Consider the following 20,321-nt stretch of genomic DNA (forward strand, 5'->3'; position numbering starts at 1 on the left):
GGGGCCAGGTTTATAGACAATGGCATCGCATACATTAGTGCTGAGACATTAAGATCAGGGTTGAGAACAGCATTACATAAATTACATGTCATTTTAAAAAAACATCCTGGTTTCGAAATGGCAGCCTACATTAACGTCTGCCACCATTCGGAACACTCCAGGCATCAGCTGAGGAACGTTGTCAAGTAAATCAAATGTGGTGTGTTGGATGTCATAAGGTGAATGCACCAATTTGTAAGTCGCTCTGGATAAGAGCGTCTGCTAAATTACTTAAATGTAAATGTGTGTAGTAGCCTGCCCTATGCACATTTTCAGTAAGTTAAAATATCGGTACTGCACTTCTACTTTGCTTGCACTGGGTGGTGCTAATGGCTTGGACCCCAGTATCATCAACAACTTTAATGTATTGTACTACTCATACAATACAAGTCACAAACAAGAAGGGTGAAGCAATATTTTTTTTATTCAAAGTGAATTTTTACAATAGTACACCATCAATTCTTAAATTTGACACTCCAACAGTCACTAGGAAAACCCGCTTTTTGTGACAAAGTAAATAAGGCTTGGTCACATTGAAATCACTGAGAACTAGAGAGAAATACGACCGCAAACTGTAAGAGACATTACATCCAAAATAATAAATTTTCCCAGTTCTCATATTATATTGCACAGTGCAGTTGCTACATGGCAAACTAGTGTAGCATAAAACCAAAAGCATATTAAAATAAAGCCACAGAAACTACACAATAAAACAGTTAACACTTTCAATTTAGCAATAAAGTCTATATGCTGTGTTTACTACGTGTATTACCCTATCACTTGAAGTGTAATACAACTTATACTAACAGGTGAAATAACTGCAAACGAGATCCAAAGCAATCAAACCAAGTGGAAAGGATTGAAGATTAATGCAGTGGCATATTGGACAATACAAATACCCTGAATTAATTATAATAGCATGACATAACATAATACATTAGTTGCAGTATAGACTTAAAGTGACAACTTTGGACCTAATCTGTGTGTATGTGGGTTGTTAAAGCAAATACCAACAAGTGATCTGCTAAATGACTTAAATGTAAATGTGATCAATCAAAACAGATGCTGCTATGTGGATGTTTATCATATACAGAATATAAATAGCTGTAGCCATCAAAAAATGCAACAAAAACATTGTCATGTCTGCAAAGCCCCCAAAAATTCAACTCCACAAATACATTCACAGTGTATGTAAAGCTTTGCATTTGTCGTGTTCAATAAAAAAGAGACAAAACTGTGTAGAGTGTTATATGTATAAAATATTCCCTGACTAAGAATAATTGTCTTTTTATGTTCTGTAGAAAAGCTATATAGATTCAGACCATATGGTTAAGGTTGAGCATTGGGATTGAGTGATCTGAAGATAACAGCCAGCACCCAGAAGAGCTCCTCAGAAAGGAGAATGCATTGTGTTTGTCAGCTCTACTAAATTGTACACTTGAGTCCAAAAGCAGAGTGCTTTCTCACTTCGTAACAAATGTGAGAAACATGAGGATTTGAACAGGCTGCAGAAGTCCTGATAAAACATGAGGCTGCATAATCCTAACATCCTACCACTCTGGTGGGAAATACACCGCTCTGTTGAGGAGCATCCACATTTCACTCTACGGCCACACTTGACTCTGCAGGAGAGGGACTGGCTAGGGGCCATGGAGTTATCAACCAACAGTTCCCTTGACCAAAATTTGAAAAGGCACTAGTTGTAGACACTGTCAGAGTGAGAAAAATGCTATTTGTGTGTCTGGAGTTGGGGGGCTAGTGAGTAAACATATTCAATCTTTCACAGTCCACAATGTATTGAAAGACTACAAAAGGGCTAGAAAGATTAGAAAATATAATCTGTCATCATTTGACAGTTGCCCTTGTTTGGATTAATGAGTTATGACAGAAAAATGTTTAATAATTCACACCCATCTGCCTCAAATCGATCTATTATGAATAGATAAGAATAATCTATAGAAAATCTTTCACAATTCACTTTAGATACAAAAAAAAATAATTAATAGTCTTAATTAAAATAGATGGCTAGAAAAATCCATATTAGTCAAGCACTTCATTGACCACGGCAATTTCATGAAAACTGTGTGGGATTTTGCCACAACCCAAACCTGATGAGCTTATTGAAAGTTTAACAAGTGCTTACTGATGCGTTTCATAACAAATATTACACACGTGAAGGCATCTCTACAACCCAATGTAAAGGTGGGGACCAAATAGAGGTGTTGCAGTAAATATATCTGCATGGTAATATAGAACTGTCAATCAATAATGTGAATCATCTTTAGGCTTTTCAGGATGTTAACAGATCAATAACTAAAATCGATAAGCAAAATTGTCAACACAACTACTGTATGCAATGATGAACCCAACCTATGATTAAAAATATAAAATACTGATGCTATATGCACACAAAAACAACAACAAAAAACACTTAATTCCATTACTTGTAATACAGTAGTTCCAATCACACTTCAAACATCAAAGCAAATATACAGAGGCACTAACAAGTCTTTATGCCAGTCACTATACTCAAATAAAACCCACTTCTAGTATATGGTAATTAGAACTATACAAAAGTAAGAATGCATAGTAAGAACTAAGATAATCCCCTAAATTCACAGCTATTTTGAAGTGGTAATCAGTACATAGCAGCTCATCTATGATGCATTCAAGATATATGATAAAACTTGCCCAAAATGCTTAAAACAAACCTTTTTAAAATATATTTTTTCTCAATATATTCCATCTTCATGACTACAGTATACTTGAAGACAACGGGAAAAGAAAGAGTAGCTACCTTGCTTGGGGTGAATTACAGTCTTTGGTGCTGAAAAAGCATTTTCATTTGTAAGTAAGAAAAAACAAAAACCTAATTCACACACTAGCAATTAAAAACAATTCACACAAAATGATATTTCCTCCCTGACAGAATGTATAAAATAAGCAGTTGACACATTAACAAACCTCAACAAATGAAACAATAAAATAAAGTATAAGTCTAATGCGGAAATTGCACTTAACCAATACACCTTGTCAAGCACTACATAGTCCAGCAATGATACACTAGGTTAATAGACGGTATATCAAAACACTACAGTTTTCTGAAGATATATGAGATCATACAAAGAATCAACCAACTATTTGCATGTTTGTTTATAGTCAATGCCATGCCCCACATCGGTATTACGCTAAGAAAAAGGCTGTAAATACAATAACGCAGAAAACCAGCGGCTATATGTAGATTGTATTGCAGTTCCAATAAACAGTATCAATACTGTTAGTAATTAAGTACTTAGTGACTAGAAATTGATGATCAAATGTTAAATAATTCACCTTTTGTTTGTACATTAGTTCATTCAGGAAAAGTCCAAAACAAAATAAACATTTGCCTAAAGCATAAAATAAGCTCAAAGCTGCAATGTATCTTTTTGGGCTACCGGACAAATTTCACATATATAGAAATGTGTGTTCTAGAGCTGTCCTTCTCATTGAAAGCAAGTCTAAGAATCAGTAGCTATGTGCGCTATTTCTATGCTTCCCATTCTTAAGTTTAGTTTTTGTACACCAGCTTCAAACAGCTAAAAATACAATATTTTTGGTTATGGAAAATATATTTCACAGCGGTTTAGATGGTACAATGATTCTCTACTCTATACTTGCTTGTTTTGTCACAAACTGAAATTTGCCGAACCATTAGAATTTTTGCAACCAGGAAATGGCAGAGTGATTTCTGCATAGTGAATCTTTACCCCCAAAATACAATGAGCCCAAATAAGTATTACTTATTTGATTATCTGATAGGCAAAAGCATGAGTGAAAATAATCAGATATTCAAGTGCTGCAGTCCAGTACATGATACATCTATAAACGCCAGAAGTAACATTAACAACCTCAGATATTGAAGGCACTAGTAGGTGTGGGAACAGGTTACGATGTAGTAAGTCTCACAGTACACAGGAGTGACATCTAACTGTCAAAAACTTTACTAAGTTATTTTTCCCATGCGAAGGCATGCAGCGTGTGGAACAACCTTTTCAGACCACTGACGGTACACACTGAAAACACCTAGATCATTAGGGAACACCTTTACGCCACAAAGAACCAACGGAGACATTTGTCCTAGCACTGGAGACTGGGATGGCTTAACGAGTGATGTGACTAGCACACATGCTAGGTAGAAGGCAATATAGAAAAGGGGGGAGAAACAGGGCTGAGAACAATGTGTACCGTGAGACTGTACTGTGAGACTTACGCCCCAAATGACACTATAGCACAAAAGTGCAAAAACCCATTAAAAGTGAGAATTTCTTAATCGTTGATTCATTCTTTTTTCAATATTTTTTCCCCCCAGGTTTAAATCCTATCATCAGCAACCAACATGATTTTTTGAAGCCGGGGGGGGGGGTTCTTTCTCTGTCATAACTTGAGAGATGACGGATGAAGGCCTTGGTTAACGTTGTCACTTCTGGCTGCCCTTGCTGGCCTATGGCCCTGGGCGGCTGGTGCTCAGAGGTAAGGGTACTGGTTGAGTTTGGTGGGGCTGAGGGGGAAGCCTGTATAGGCTGGCGAGGCGATGTAGGAGTGTGGGGGAAAGAGTGGCCCAAACTGGCCCTGGTGGTGGATGGTGGGTGAGGGCAGCAGGCGGTGGTTGATGCCCATGGTCACCTGGTGGACAATGCTGCCAGGGTGGGAAATGCCGAAGGCAGGTTGTAGGACGGGCCGCTGGGCGCAGGGCGAGGCCAGGAGGTGGGCGACGGGCGCAGAGGGAGGATAGGAGAGCAGGGTGGTCTGGGGGTGAGGCCCCGAGTTGTGGGTGGGGGTGAAAGCGTGGCCGTGTACCGTGGGAGGGATGTAAGCGTGCGGCCGCCGATGCAGCCCATAATTTCCGTTCCATTCTTTGTGGCAGGAGCTGTATTGCTGGACCTGAGGCTGGCCAAGGAGAGGGAACAACCTTTACACACCACTACAAACTAAGTCGCTCTAGATAAGAGCATTTGCTAAAATACTCAAATGTAAACAAAGTCAAATTACATGTAGAATTAGATTTGAATGACTTAACCAAAACCTGGAAGAGGAAGGGGGACTGACCTGGCCGAAGCCCAGGGGCTGCTGCTGGAATGTGGTCATCTTCTGTTGCTGCCGGGGGTGGTGGTGGTTCAGTCGTCCAGGGGCACAGCGCCTTTTGGACTGGCATGAGGATTCGAAGACTGCAAGAGAAACAAGAAAGGGCTCTCAGATTGAGATAAGATGTGTCTTTCAAAATGACAGGGTAACAAGACCAATAAGGACCCACAGGAAACAAGAGCATGCCTTTCTAAAACAAACAGACAGAGAGCGAGAGCTAGAGACGCACTTTGGCTGATAGAAAGGCTCTTTGTACTAAGCTAACATATGGAATTGATTTCAGATAGTCATACCAAGGATCATTTAGCAACTAGATTTTGAATTTTAGGGCCCCTTTAGGTATAAAAAAAATATATATAAAACAATTATTTGATGAAACACTGAATTTGGCCTTAATGTTATTATGTACATGTTGGTGAGATTCTCACCTTTCCATAGAGGGGTCATACCGTAGGCAAAACCATTCGGACACTACATACGTTTTTGTGAGAAGAAAGATTTTTGGGATGTCTCATGGTCTGACAAACACCACTGTAGCTGTCACCTTTCACTGCAGATGTGGAAGGCCGATATGGTGGCTTGAGACGTAGCCCATTCAAAAATACCTGATCAAGTTTAAGAGCGTTGGGTCAGTAACCAGAAGGTCGCTGGTTTGAATCCTTAGCTGGCAAGGTGAAAAAACCTGCAGTTCTGCCCTTGAGCAAGGCAGTGAACCCCCAACAACTGTTCCCCGGGCGCCGATGTTGTGGAAAGTCGATTAAAGCAGCACCCCCGCACCGCTCTGGTTCAGAGGGGTTGGGTTAAATGTCGAAGACATTTCAGTTGAAAGCATTCAGTTTTACAACCGACTAGGCGTCCCTTCATTTCAGGATTAATATGCCACTTACAAATGTTGGCACCAATATATGTCCCATATCAGATCCAATCCCATTTAGTGGACAGTCCTTTGCTCTGTGTATAGCTAGGTTACCTTCAGTATAAATCACAAGTTACAGTACACATCCCATAGCCTGATTTGCAGTGCATATAAAAGCCGGTACACCTCAAAAGCAAACCTACATGATGTGCTGTAAATGAACACTCAAGAACATCTGACAGTGCAGATGGACAGTTGAGGTTAATCATGTCTGGATTGTAGCATTGCCACAGTGCTTTATGGTTGCGATAATGCTTACAACATGAATTAGCTGGTCTAACTCAAGAGTCTACCGAATTACCTTCTTTAGCATCCAAAACACATGAAAACACACCAAGATGAACTGGGGAAGAAATAGATATCCATGAGAATCGGAGAAAAAGAGGAACAGCAGATCAAATCAGAAGTGTTCATTCAGCAGCAACTAGCTATCAGCATAGCCACAGAGACAGGCTGCCCAGTGTAAGTTACCCATGTTCACCTGTGATAGCCTCTCTGACCAACTAAGGAGTGGTAGCTGCCTGCCACGCCCATGTGACCTGCAAGGCAGACATCAGCACAGGTGACAGACTCTCCCTAATTTCCTCAGGCTGACACACATCATTCAGACATCAACAGGCTCACAAAAGCACCCTCTTTCCTACAGAGACCACTTCCAACCAGGCCTGCATGTTATACAAAACTGAAGCAAAAGATTACAATGTATAGGCCTATTCTTACTGTTAATACTAAACCAATTTTGACATGTAATGCTGTGAATAGAAACTGACCCGTTCGGTCTGTGTGCAGGTCCATGTTGTTGTTGTTCAGCACCACCTTCAAAGGTGGCACCACCATGGTTCTCACAGGGGGATTGCTGGGCTCCTTCTGGGGGGCCATGCCACTCGTCCTCATGCTCAGAGACTGATGGCTGTGGTTGCCTAGGTAGCGGCTCTCCAGGTAGGGGCTCTGGCTCCGGCTGGAGTCCGAGGCAGGGGAACCGTCTACCGTCTCGCAGCCACTCTCATGACCATCGTCCTCAGACATGCTGAAAACAGACAAAAGCTATCAATAACAGAACTAAATGTCCATGTTTGCTACTGATGATCAAGACTGTGGCCGCTCACGCAAGTTTTAAAAAGTTGTTAACGTTTAAACATGCAGTTTGGCAGTACCTGTTGGGCCTCTTACAGGGGGACGGGCTGGACTGCACCGAGGCAGAGGAGCTGGTGCTCAGGGTGCTGTCTGGGCTGCTGAGGGAACACACCCGCTCCATGTTCAGAGAGCTCTTACACGCCTCGCAGTCAGGGCTGCCTTTGAACCTGCAAGAGGAACCCTCCTCTCCGTCCGTGTCACTGCTGATGACGCTGATGGTGGGGCTGGGCAGGTCGTCGATGACCACAGACTCTCGCTGCTGGTGGGACATGTCTATCCTCTCATTCTCCACTGCCTTACAGCAGCTCACCTCCTCCTCATGTCGTCTTTCCTGCTGAACCTCCACCTCAGGCCTCTCCCCACGGGAACCATCTCCTCCTCCTCCTGTGTGACTAACACGGTCGGCCATCTTTGGAGAGCGGCACATTGAGATTTGGATGTTGCCATTGTTGTGGGAGTAGTGCATGCTGCTAATATGAAGTAAAAGTAGTGAAGTTGTTCGTCAGTACATTTTAACACTATTGTTTATGTAAGAACAACATTATCTGCGATTTGGTAGAACATTCACTTAAAGGGATACTTCAGGATTTTGGCAATGAGGCTCTATCTACGTCCTCAGTATCAAATAATCTCGTGGATACCATTGTCTCTACATGCGGTTTGAAGGAAGTTGCTAACTTAGCGTTAGCAGATACCCATAGACTTAGTCATTGCACTAACGCTAGTTACCAATTGCACAATGACTGGAAGTTAGTTAGAAACTACCACCAACTTCCTTCATACTGAACAGGCATAACAATGGTATCCATAAATTCAGCTGAAGTAAATAAAGGGCATCCTTGCCAAAATCCCGAAGTATCCCTTTAAAGCTGCAATATGTAACTTTTTGGGCGACCCGACCAAATTCACAAAGAAATGTGAGTTAAGCGCTGTCATGCTCAGTGAAAGTAAGTCTAAGAAGCAGTAGATCTGCGCCATTTCTATGCTTCCATTAAGTTTTGTTTTGCGTCTTTTACTTTTGGTATTGTACACCAGCTTCAAAACAGCTGAAAACAATCATTTTTGGTTATATATTTTACAGTGTTTTAGATGGTACAATGACCTACACACTATACTTGCTTATTTTGTCACAAAATGAAATTAGGCCAACTAATACAATTTCTGCAACCAAGAAATGACAGAGCGATTTCTGCAAAGTGCACCTTTAACCAGGTGACAAATAAACTAAGTAGGTTTTGATTTGAGTAAAATCTATAATTTATCAAACCAGGCACAAAGAACTCAGGTTAATTCAACAGCATTGATTTGCCATAGACCCTGTACGTGACTGGAGCATGGAGGAGAAACATTGGGCAGACATAGTGCTTCTCACCGGCTGTGACTGGGCCGGTTCCTATTGTTGGCGTGCGGCTGTGGCCACACCACGTGTGCAATGCCAATGTTGATTGGTTGTGGACCAGACATGGCCATTTGGTTGGTTAGAAGAGGCTGCATCATGTTGCTGTAATGGTTGCTGTGTTGCCGAACCTTCCTTTAAAAAAGGCAAAACATGATACAAGTTATCTCCACAATGTGAAGGGGCCAGTGAAGTATGTGTTAAAAAGTATCTTCTCTTGTGAACCAACTCACCCCCAGTCACTGAGCCTCTGTGGGCCACCCGCAGTATCAGAAGCCATAGTGGTGGGAGGGGGAGCCACTTGCTGCCAGGCTGGTATTAGGATCTGCTGGTTTCTACTTGACCATGGTTGCTGCAAAGGACAAAGACAGAAATCATTAGTGGACCATAAACCTTTAAGACTAAGTGAGGGAAACACCAAACCCCTTAAATAGCCTAACTTGAATTTGACCTCTTTGACCAGTGTGGAGACAAGCATCGGACTCCTGTATTGTATACAAGTGTCACTAATGTGAGCCAGTGTCTCACCTGTGCTATGACTCCGGGTCGCATGTGTAAAGGCTGTATGGGAGGGGCTTGGGTCACCATCGGTATTGTGTTTTCCATCCTAACTGTATATCCTGGCTGGTTTGGATTACCTTAAAAACATAAGTACACTAGCATAAGATCGGAGAATGGCCACTGTAAACCCAGCAATGACTTTGTATCTTTCATGAAATTACTAGGCGCTAATTTGAAAAGCTCTTCACCTTGTATGGCTGGGGGGCAGAGGATGAGGGCTGGCTGAAAGGAGTCATTACATCCAAACTGACTGGTTCCTGTCTGCAGCATCCCAGGATGCATCACAGAGGGAGCAGATTGCGTCAAAGCCTGTATAGAGGTGGGAGAGATTATTTTCATTATTTTAAAACATTGGTGACCAACTTTTTATTTTGTCATTTATTTTTCAGAGGGGAGTAACAGGTACAAAAACAATCAAATAAATGCATTAAAAATACATCCAACTCAGACATGGATTGTGTATGTGAATGGCAAGACAAAATATTTAAGTTCCTTTGAACGGGGTATGGTAGTAGGTGCCAGGCACACCAGTTTGTCAAGAACTGCAACGTGACTGAGTTTTTCACACTTAACAGTTTCCAGTGTGTATAAACAATGCTCCATCACCCAAAGGACATACAACCAACTTAACAACTGTAGGAAGCATTGGAGTCAACATGGGACAGCCTCCCTGTGGAACACTTTCGACGAATTGAGGCTGTTCCGAGGGCAAAAGGGGGTGGATGCAACTCAATATGAGGAACGTTTTCTTAATGTTTCATACACTCAGTGTATATGGAAGTAGTTTAGTGCCTAAAAATCTGTTACAATACAACGCGTTTCTATGGGCTAATAGCAGTATGGCCAAAGTCAATGTTCCATAAAATATTTTTTTCATACCTAAAGGGGTCCTACAATTAAAAATCCAATAGCTAATTGATCCTTGGGATGACCATGTTAAAACAATTCCATATGTTAGCTTAATTGATTTGAGCGTTCTATTAAAGTTTTTGGCAATGGTTTTATATAAAGAAGTGACTATATCTACTCCCAAATATTTAAAATGGGAAACGATTGGGATTCCATAAGTAGTCCTCCATCGGGGTCTTGAGGCAGTATGAGATGAAGTGATCAGTAGATTTGAGAGAAATGTATATTATTTCCTTCGGTTGAGGAATTGCGCATGCCAGATTTTCCATGGATAATAAGAATACCAGAGGCTAAATTGGATCGCCTTGTCTGCTGCTTCTAGGTATTCTGAACAGAGCAGATATTGCCTGTTATAACCATTACTGAGGAATTGGCATATAGTATTTTAAATAATATTCATGAAATTGGAGTCACTTCCCATATGTTCCAAGACAGACCACTCTAGTCTATCAAAAGCTGTTTCCTGAATGGAGAGATAATACAGCCCAAGGAGCTGTTGTTTCTCATGAAGCATATAAAATATGTAATAGTCGACAGAGGTGTAGTCGACAGAGCATAAAGGCTTTAACAAACCCACTTTGTTCCGTGTGGATCCATGTGGGTAAGTCTCGGGACGACAACATTTTGAAATACAGTTTAATATCTGCGTTTATCAAAGATAGGGGTGATAATGAGAACACTGGGTGGCATCCTTAAAATGTTGTAATAAAAAGTGAAATTGCTGTGTTCACATCTCTCCCAAATTAACCTTTGAATGGTGTACATTTCTTTATAGAAGCAGGAGAATCTTTGATTAATTTGGGTTCTGATAGTAATTCCCTTTTCAGATTCAAGTTGCTCTATCAGTCAATTGATAACTACTGCATAGCTATTTGGCCAGTAAACGATTGGGACGATTACCACGGAAGTAGTGGTTGAGTTTTACTCGATGGATGGCAAATTCTGCTCTCCATCTGATCAATAAATTGGATATAGTAATAGCTACCTGGTCCAAAAAGATGAATTCAACCCAGATGCAAATGCAGTTGCATTCTTTTTTATAAAACCTTTCGTGGCATTTTAGGACATTCTGGAATGTTAAGTTGGCAGTAGTAAGCATGGTGGTCAGACTCGTATGTCTAATTTAAATGTTCTTGATGAAAGAAAATAGGTGTAGATAGTATGACATCGATTAGTGAGAATGACTTATGCCTGTTCGAGTAGAAAGTGTACTGTTTTGCTTCAGGATTACCAGGCATCAATGAGGTTGTAATCAGAGTATATGCTAGAGAGCCTTGGTGGATTGGACTTTTTAAGTTGGTCTTATTAGATTTGTCACGCATGTCCAAAATGGCATTCATGTCTGTCCCAATACCCAGATGGAATTCAGTTCATTCTAACAATACGCTGTTCAGAGAATCAAAAAACATAGGATCATACAAATTTGTAGTACACACATTAATAAAGGCTATTTTTCTTTCCATTATGGATACAATTAAAGAATGATTCTGCCTTCTTGGTCTTTGCCATTACTCAATAATGGTAATTGCGTTACTTATGTATCATTATGATTACACCTTTAGTTTTACTTGGGGCAGATGAAAAAGCAGCGAGTTTGAAAATGGTTCTCTATTCTCTTTTTGGAGCAGATGTGTTTCTTGGAGCATTGATATAATAAAATGGTTTCCTGCTAGGATATCAAGACAGCTGAAAAGTTTAATAGGTGAGTTTAGGCTTTTCAAATAACAAGAGAATAGCTAGCGTTGCCATCGTTTTTCAGCATTTACTTCAGACAATGAATAGTGAGAGCTAGCAGTGCCATTAAAATTATGTAAATATTATGCAATGGCCTTAATATTCCTGTAGGTGGAAACATTGGGTCCAGTAAGAAGTTTATCATAGATTTCCAGTGTTCATTAATGCAGACAATATGTGAAGCATCTTGTGATTGTGCTTAACCTGTTTGGGGTAGGGGGCAGCATTTTCACTTTTGGATAAATTGCGTGCCTAAACTGAACTGCATCCTACTCTGTCCCAGAACCTAATATATGCATATTATTATTAGTATTGGATAGAAAACACTCTGAAGTTTCTAAATCGTCCTGCCTACCCGAGAGGTTAATAGATTACCTGAGAGCGAACTGATCCAATCTTACTGAAGGCCATCGGCAGTCCAGCTGAGTTGGTTGAGGGTCTGGGGAACAGGGCTTTGTTGCGGTTGACTGTGTTGTACGTGTTGGGCCGTGATTGACAGGCACCCATGATTTGGAAACATGATTGAACACTGGAGAGAGGAAAGAGAACGTGTGAGATGAAGAATCAAGCAGAGGGTATTCAAGATGAAACATTGTGGCCTACTTCCTACTTCTGATCTGTGACCATCTGTAATCATAGTTTGTAGTTCACCACTTCTTTGTAGTGGATATAAGAGCTTTTGTTGGTTAGACTTACTGATTGCTGTGGGGGAAGTCGAGGAGGTGCTGCATGGTGACAAACGGATGGTTGAGGGCATCGGAGGGAGCAATCCTCTTCTCGGCATCAATTAGCAACATGGTCTTCAGCAGGCCCACATACTCCCTCCGGTCGGCCTTCTCCGCCAACGAGTCACTGCCCTTCATGTTCAGCACCAGATTCACCTGAGGCGGCAGGACAAAATCAACATCCAGCTACTCTATTAAAATCCACTGGTGTTCACTACAGTGTCATATGATAGTTTTCATGAATAATTTACTTGTATGCAATTTCGTACTTTGCTTAAATGTGTCACATCGTTTAAAGTTCTGTACTCACATGTGCCATGTCATCTAGACTGCTAAAGATGTACTTCCTGGCCTCTTTGGATTTCATCCCAGTCTCAGTTTCATGTTCCCCTGTCAGCTACAGAAACAGGAAATGGGAGTCTTCAAAATTCAGACATGCATTCTCTAGCATTCTGCCTAGCGTACTCAGAACTGGGTGTGCTTATGGTATATGATGTCAATGTTCAGTAATCACACAGTGTCAGTGCGCGTTACCTTCAGTCTCCAGGGAGCATAAGGCGAGTCAGACTCTTTGCAGAAGAAGCGGGGAGTCTTGGTCCCCACGTTCAGCAGTTGCTCCCCTGGCAACCCTTGTGTCTGAGATATGTAGCGAATCTGTGGAGGAGACAGAGGAAGAAAATATTGTGATTACAACATTAACATAATTATCTTGCGTGTCAGACCTACTCCTATATATTTACAAAGGAATTAGCAACATTAAGTCATTTCCATTAGCCATGACTAGAATACAGTATATACAGTGTACATATAAAGTGGGTGAAACAGTATAATAATGTTCACAAAGTGACCAGTGTTCAATGACTATGTACAATGGCAACATTCGAAGTTGCAGGGTAGAGTACTGGGTGGTAGCCGGCTAGAAAAGTAACTAAGGTTTAGGGCAGGGTACTGGGCGGAGTTAGGCTAGTGGTGACTAACAGTCTGATGGCCTGGAGATAGAAGCCTTTTCTCAGTCTCTCGGTCCCAGCTTTGATGCACCTGTACGGTCTCCGCATTCTAGATGGTAGCGGGGTGAACAAGCTGTGGCTCAGGTGGCTGAGGTCCTTGATATGTTGACTGAGCGCCACTTACACAGGCCTACTTGTGCTCAAAATTTGCCATGGCAACCTTAATACAAAAACATGTTGCTTATCTGGTAACGTAATTATTTCTTATTCAAACAATTTCATTGCTGCCCATGAGATCATTACTCAAATTATTTTTCAAACAGCAATAGACCTGACTTTGATGTTTTGACACTTGATCTGCCATGGGAGCAGTGACACCGACAACATGACAGATATAGCTAGCATCTGTTAGCATCTGTCCCTGACCGTAAAGCCAGTAAGGCTTTTTTCTCACAAAAGGTACATCATAGCTACCCTCTCCCAGTCAAAGCACTGTGCCTTAAAGCGGCTACAAGTACAAGACTAGGCATGAGTTAAGCCATGAGACAAGGCTCTTTTTCTCACTGTGCAAAGCTGCTGTTCCAGCACTTGACAACAGATAGTAGACCAGTGAGTTTCACTGGCTTTGTTAATGGCTTGATGATTTGGATGTTATAGAGACTCAATCAGGTTACCACAACCCTGCATAAACACAGTGAGAGCAATGAAGTGAGAACCTGCTGATGGTGTGGGGGGGGGGGCATGGTGCAGCAGTCAGGGGGCTTCTGATCAGCAAAGCACTACTGCTTGGTCGCTGTCCAAATGACCACTAGACACAAAAATGACAAACCCCACAGCACACAGAGCATTCCCATGGTCTGGCCTTTAAGCCGAGGGACATGGCCCAGACAATTGCATTTATAGGCTTTAAAATCAAACGAAAAGTGGATGCCTTAACCATCCTCGCATTCAGAATCAAAATCCACCAGCACACAGGCATCAGGGACTGTTATCCTACTCCACTGATCGGTCTGTCTTCACTGAGCTGTCAGTTCTGCTAGTGTTGTTCTCTTCCCTTGACAGTCTGATAGTTTTGGAGATAATAGACCACACACACCGCGCCGAATGTTGATCTGTCGATTATCTGGCATTCATTTGACATTCCTTCGCTTGCTGAGTGGTTTTTGGGACCATCGGCGATAGCACCTGACTGACATTTGCTAGCGTTTGTACATGTGGAATCAGTTTCACCGTCGGTAAAGACATCTCTCTAAAGAGCACGAGCGGGGTGCTGAAAGGTCAGCCAATAAGAACAAAAAATATATATACTTTTCCCGGTGACATCGACCCCCTTGCAGCTTACTAAATGAGACAGTCATATAGGCTACACTATGGGATGGTAGCTAGCTAAGTGCACACAACACAATACTTCTTCCAAGCTAGCCAGCTGGCCACTGTAGCTAGTATTGAAATTATAATTAAAACAAGTCATTTGTTTCAATGAATCAGCTGCCTGTGTTAGTTGCTGAGAGTTCGTGCAGTGTCTGTGACTAGCTAGCCAGCCATGTTGTGCTAGCTAGTGAATTACATAACAGTTTAGCTAATGTGGCTATGGGCTGGCAGGTGATTCTCATGAAACCAGTTAACCATGGCAGTAACAAATTGAGTTAGAAAACCATGAGGCATCTGCAACAATCAACTATCATTCAGAAGACTAAAATGAGTAGTTTATGGCACAGTGTCTTAGTTTTAATACATTTGCCTAAATGTTGTACACTTTCACCCCAAATTCTCATTACCGAAATACGTCCCAATTAAATTCTCTGGTCATTTTAAAACATTTTACTTTAAAAAAAACAAAATTATGTGAATAAAACTAAATATGTTGCTGTAGTTTTGTCCATAAATCATATAAAAAGGAACAAAAATATAAATGCAACAATTTAAAGATTTTACTGAGTTACAGTTTAGAAATCATTCAATTTAAATTAATTCATTAGGCCCTAAATGATTTAAAGATTTCTCATGACTGGATGGGCCTGGGAGGGCATAGGCCCATCCACTGAGGAGCAAGACCCAGCCAATCGGAATTGGTCCCCCCCCCCCACAAATAGGGCTTTATTACAGGCAGAAATACTCCTCAGGTGATCCCGCAGGTGAAGTCGGATGTGGAGGTCCTGGGCTGGCGTGGTTACACAGGGTCTGCGGTTGTGAGGCTGGTTGGATGTACTGCCAAATTCTAAAACAACATTGGAGGTGGACTATGGTAAAGAAATAAACACAATTATCTGTCAATAGCTCCGTTGGACATTCCTGCAGTCAGCATGCCAATTGCACGCTCCCTCAAAACTTGACTCATCTGTGGCATTGGGTGACAAAACTGCACATTTTAGAGTGGCCTTTATTTGTCCCCAGCGCAAGGTGCACCTGTGTAATGATCATGCTGTTCAATCAGCTTCATGACATGCCACACCTGTCAGGCAGATGGATTATCTTGGAGAAATGCTCACTAACAGGGATGTAATCAAATGCGTTTTTTTGTTGTTGCTGAGAAATAAGCTTTTTGTGCGCATGACCCCAAACCGGTCCAAATGTAACATGCGGTCAGAAAAACGATTTTGAACGTTACAAATCTTTTGTGACAACTGATGCTTCCTTTGTAATGGTGTTGACAGTCATTGATCAAAAAGTAATTTGACACGCCGAACGATCCCAGGCATTATCAGTTGCTTAGTCACAAACTGCGTACTGTGCCCAGCTTCACTCACTGACCAATGCGAGATAGGCGGCCTATTTATAATCTTGCGCACCATCAGCATTCAAACTCTAAAATCGCTTGTGTGATATTAGGTTGTCACTCAACTATAAAACCTATGTAATTTGCTAGGTTATGGTCATCTATGCGCTGTTGAAAATTGTGTTTTACCGGAATAAAAGTAAGCTAACGGAGACTCCTCATCTGGCTATACAATTGATTTTATAGTTTTGTTTTAAACAGGTTTATATGGTCATTTTTTGATATACAGGGTAAAGTTGATAATTTCATAATCACTTTTGTTAGGAGCACTGCATGGCCGAAGCAAGTGGAAAATAGATCACTCCATAAAAACTTCCAAACGGTCAAAACCATTAGATTTTGAGATGGGGGTGAAATCCAAAGTTGTGCTGTATATGCATTGGCTAGGTCATAGCTCATTTGTAAACAATAGTGATACATAACCATCTTAAACACTTCATCTGTAAAAATGACAAATGGGTGATAATGTCAAACTAAAACATATCATTCCTGTATTGTATCCCATCTATCTTGATATCAAATCTTCTTGAAAGGGAAAGATGCACATCCCTATTAGCTAGTTAGCCAACATTGGCAAAGCAACACACGCATGAACATGCATTGCCAAACTAAGCTTAAAAGGATACTTCAGGATTTTTGACTTCCCCCGGACCCAGATTCATTTATGGTTACCATTTTTATGTCTCTGTGTGCAGTTTTAATGAAGTTGCTAACTAGCGTTAGCACAATGACTGGAAGTATATGGTAACTGCTAGCATGCTAGTAGATACAAGAGACTTCAAGTCATTGCACAAATGCTAGCTAGCATTGGCTCACAAAACTACCTCCAACTTCTTTCATACTGATATCCATGAGCTCACTGGACTCTAGGTAAGTAGAGGTAAGTAAATCCCAAAGTGGCAACGCTACTGCCACGTGGTCTGGAGTATTTGAACATGGCTGACAGCTTCAAGGTTGGTGCTAAGTACTCTCAGCAGGCAAACATTTGACAAACCTAACAGTGTGTCTGAGCATATAATCCTTAAATCTATTTACAAACATGTACATCAATCTAAGTAACATAATAATACGTTTTTAAAAATCCTCAAATCGGTCAATTTAAGATAGTTTTTTGCAAGGGCTTCTGTGTCTCAAGCCACCGCATCCACCTATGTTGCCCTTCCACATCTGCGGTGAAATGTGACAGAGATACAGCTGTGTTCGTTATATCTCCTAGATATAGGACAGGCACCTCAAAACCTTATGCCTTATGATATGTTAGCTTAGTACCTACCCCCCTCCTCCCCAAACTTTTAGAGGTTATTAAGCAGGTACTTTTATTTACCTGGTCATACTCCAGTGCTCCTGGGTAGAGGGGCCAGCCCAGGAAGAGCTCAGCGATGACACAGCCCAGGGACCACATGTCAATGGCCTCACAGAACGGCAGGCCCAGGATGATCTCTGGAGCCCTGTATACAAGGAAGACAAACAGGACAGAGGTTAGCGGGGAGCAGTTTCAACAACCATTCTGAGACCAGAACACACAGCAGGCTTTCGATTTGTTTTAAATCAGGGGGCAGGAAACTCAAGATATTATCTAACATGATTTATTGTGGGGCCTCATGTATGACGTCACACAAACAGAATTCAATATGTGAATTTCTTCTTCAAATATTGGGATTGAGAACACACTGGTTACATCAAGCTGAAGAATGACACTTGTGGACTTTGATGGCCATTAAGCAATTTAGCAGGCATTACTGCGTTCCACTTCCTTTAAAAAGAATGGCCAATCAGTTACCAGTTTAAAACCAAGGCTATGCAACGTGGCAGCCTTGACAACAGAGAGGAAACATCCGTTGCCTAGCGATGGTCGGACACAACACCCTAATGAAACCATTATAGAGTGACACTGTCGTCACTCGGTTTAACACGTTTCACCTCCCAGCCAAATGACCACCTGCTGACAGGAAATCTCTGTCTGCGGATAAATGCTGAAAACAAATTCAGCAAGGGAAGGCATGACAAAAGAATGACTAAAGAAGTGCAAAATGAGCACACACCCAGCTCACAGCCTAAGTATAAGACAACACAGAGGAAGATGTGTACTCTATATCCAGCCATGGACCACACTGGCAACAGCTGAGGAGATCATGTACACCCACAGGGGGACTGCTGCTCAACGTTAGCCTCCTCAGGCACCATTGTGTGAAGAGATAACACATACTTCCCGATAGCTGAGGTTTTGCAGCAACGCCTGTTAAAGAGGACTGTCTAAAAGGAACATAAGTACAGTTCATGTTTTTCAACCATGGGGTGAAACAAGAAGCAACAATTAACAACTTCCTGTTAGAGCAGGAAGTTAAAGGAAAGGAGAGGAAACTGAAAAACTCAATATCACCTTCATTTCAGTGTTTGTCTTAATGTGGAAATTAAGTCAGTGTTACCCAGAGAAGAGACAGACTTCTCCATTATTTTAATGTTCTGTAAAAAGGGGAAGGGTGGAGGGAAAATCACTCCTGTACATAGTGTGCTTACTGCCAAGTTCAGACGAGTCTATTACAAAATGTTCTATAACGCCAACGCCTAAATCACAACAGCATTAACTAATATTGCCTAGATATCATGCGAGAAATTATATTCGTCCAGGTTTGAGCAGGATGTTAATGTGCTAATGGTGGGTAGCCCCAGTCAGTCTCCAGAGAACATGCTTCCTTGGGTACTGTCACAGATAGAACCAATGTATAAATCTGAAGCATCTCGTTGGCATTTCCACTCACCACCAAATATGGTGATGAGAGGAAGCCTAGTGGCCGGCAGTAGGAGAAGACTGAGCGCGATGGATTTCAGACGACATTCAGCAAATTCTCTCATCGATTAAACATTTGATCTCAATACAGTTCCATTCCCAAAACTGCAATCTGTTACGATCAGAGTGGACTAAATAGACTACCATTTGCCAATGTAAAAAAGAAAAATGCTGTTGTTTAGGAGTGCAAGGGCGATTTAAGTTATTGCACACGTGCACTTCACAGAGTAGGCGTTCCCTAACGGAAATATGTGCTAGAACGCGTCAATAGGATCTCGCTATCTTGTGCCTGGCTCTGCCAACCTCCTTGCTTGTTCTGCCCATCCATTAAATGTGCTCCCATTGGAAACGACAGGCTGTGGTCCATCTTGGGTTAGTTATAAAAAAATCTTTGCTACTGTGACACTCGTGTATCTGACCACCAGGTCAACCAGGCCTGAGGGTCAGCCTGCCTGTGGGCCAGGACAACTCTGAAAAATGCAGCTGTTCTGGGGGAAACAAGTGTCTTCCACAGGCCCAGGAGCAGAATATATCTAACCATAGTCCTAACGAACCATCTACTGAAATAAACACTACGTGTGTCAGGGGAATGGAGATTAGGGGGAGCTGTGAGGGGGTTTCTCAACCTCTTGTCTTCACCTGCACCCAGCTGTGCTGACAATCTGAGTGACATTAGCCCTCCCATCCCTACAGCATGCTGCTCTCCTGCCATGGTTCTCAAACAATACTCATTGGGTGACTAGCTAGTGATCTCCACAGCGGATCATCACTGCCATGTGTTCTTGGGATAACCTTGGGAACTGGAGAATGCTTAAAATATGGTACATCAACCATCCATTGAGATGCCTTAACAGGGGTCATGGATTATAACCCGGGTTAGCCCATTAACTAAGCAACAAAAACAAAAAGGACAGAAGTGCTCTTTGAAGCAAATACCACCCAATTGCATATCTTATCTCTTGCAGCAGAACAGGAGACTAATTTCACTGCCCTCCAAATTCACAAAGACCAAAATTCCCCCATACAAACGCACCAGTACCCAGAAACAGACGAGTTCACTGCTTCCAATAAATAAATAAAAAAGAAAGAAGTTGGGTATTTTGAAAAATGACATGATCATATCTCCTCTAAGCTAGTGCATTCTTCATGGGTTGGGGCTGGAGTGTGTGTGTGTGTGTGTGTGTGTGTGTGTGTGTGTGTGTGTGTGTGTGTGTGTGTGTGTGTGTGTGTGTGTGTGTGTGTGTGTGTTGCTCACTCCCAGCGGGGACAGCC

The 20,321-nt window shown here is 41.8% G+C and overlaps 1 protein-coding gene across 5 annotated transcripts in view; it reads right to left on the reverse strand.

Moving 5' to 3' along the window:
• Positions 1-445: 445 nt before the first annotated feature.
• Positions 446-20,321, reverse strand: part of LOC118395892 (homeodomain-interacting protein kinase 3-like) — a 46,449-nt gene continuing 26,573 nt past the window's right edge. For 4 of the 5 annotated variants that reach the window (XM_035789933.2, XM_035789930.2, XM_035789932.2 and 1 more), the window contains exons 3-15: positions 17,586-17,709; positions 13,073-13,192; positions 12,849-12,935; positions 12,510-12,694; positions 12,189-12,342; positions 9,359-9,479; positions 9,138-9,247; positions 8,843-8,961; positions 8,586-8,744; positions 7,234-7,683; positions 6,850-7,106; positions 5,128-5,246; positions 446-4,968 (exon numbers count right to left, since the gene is read on the reverse strand). In XM_035789933.2, the coding sequence (XP_035645826.1) occupies positions 4,546-4,968; positions 5,128-5,246; positions 6,850-7,106; positions 7,234-7,683; positions 8,586-8,744; positions 8,843-8,961; positions 9,138-9,247; positions 9,359-9,479; positions 12,189-12,342; positions 12,510-12,694; positions 12,849-12,935; positions 13,073-13,192; positions 17,586-17,709 (2,428 nt within the window). In that variant the 3' untranslated portion in view covers positions 446-4,545. The remainder of the gene's footprint in view (positions 4,969-5,127; positions 5,247-6,849; positions 7,107-7,233; positions 7,684-8,585; positions 8,745-8,842; positions 8,962-9,137; positions 9,248-9,358; positions 9,480-12,188; positions 12,343-12,509; positions 12,695-12,848; positions 12,936-13,072; positions 13,193-17,585; positions 17,710-20,321) is intronic. The other variant, XM_035789935.2, reaches the window with a different exon arrangement.

The sequence above is a fragment of the Oncorhynchus keta genome, chromosome 17, assembly GCF_023373465.1.
Source record: "Oncorhynchus keta strain PuntledgeMale-10-30-2019 chromosome 17, Oket_V2, whole genome shotgun sequence".
In the NCBI taxonomy this organism is placed as follows: Eukaryota; Metazoa; Chordata; class Actinopteri; order Salmoniformes; family Salmonidae; genus Oncorhynchus; species Oncorhynchus keta.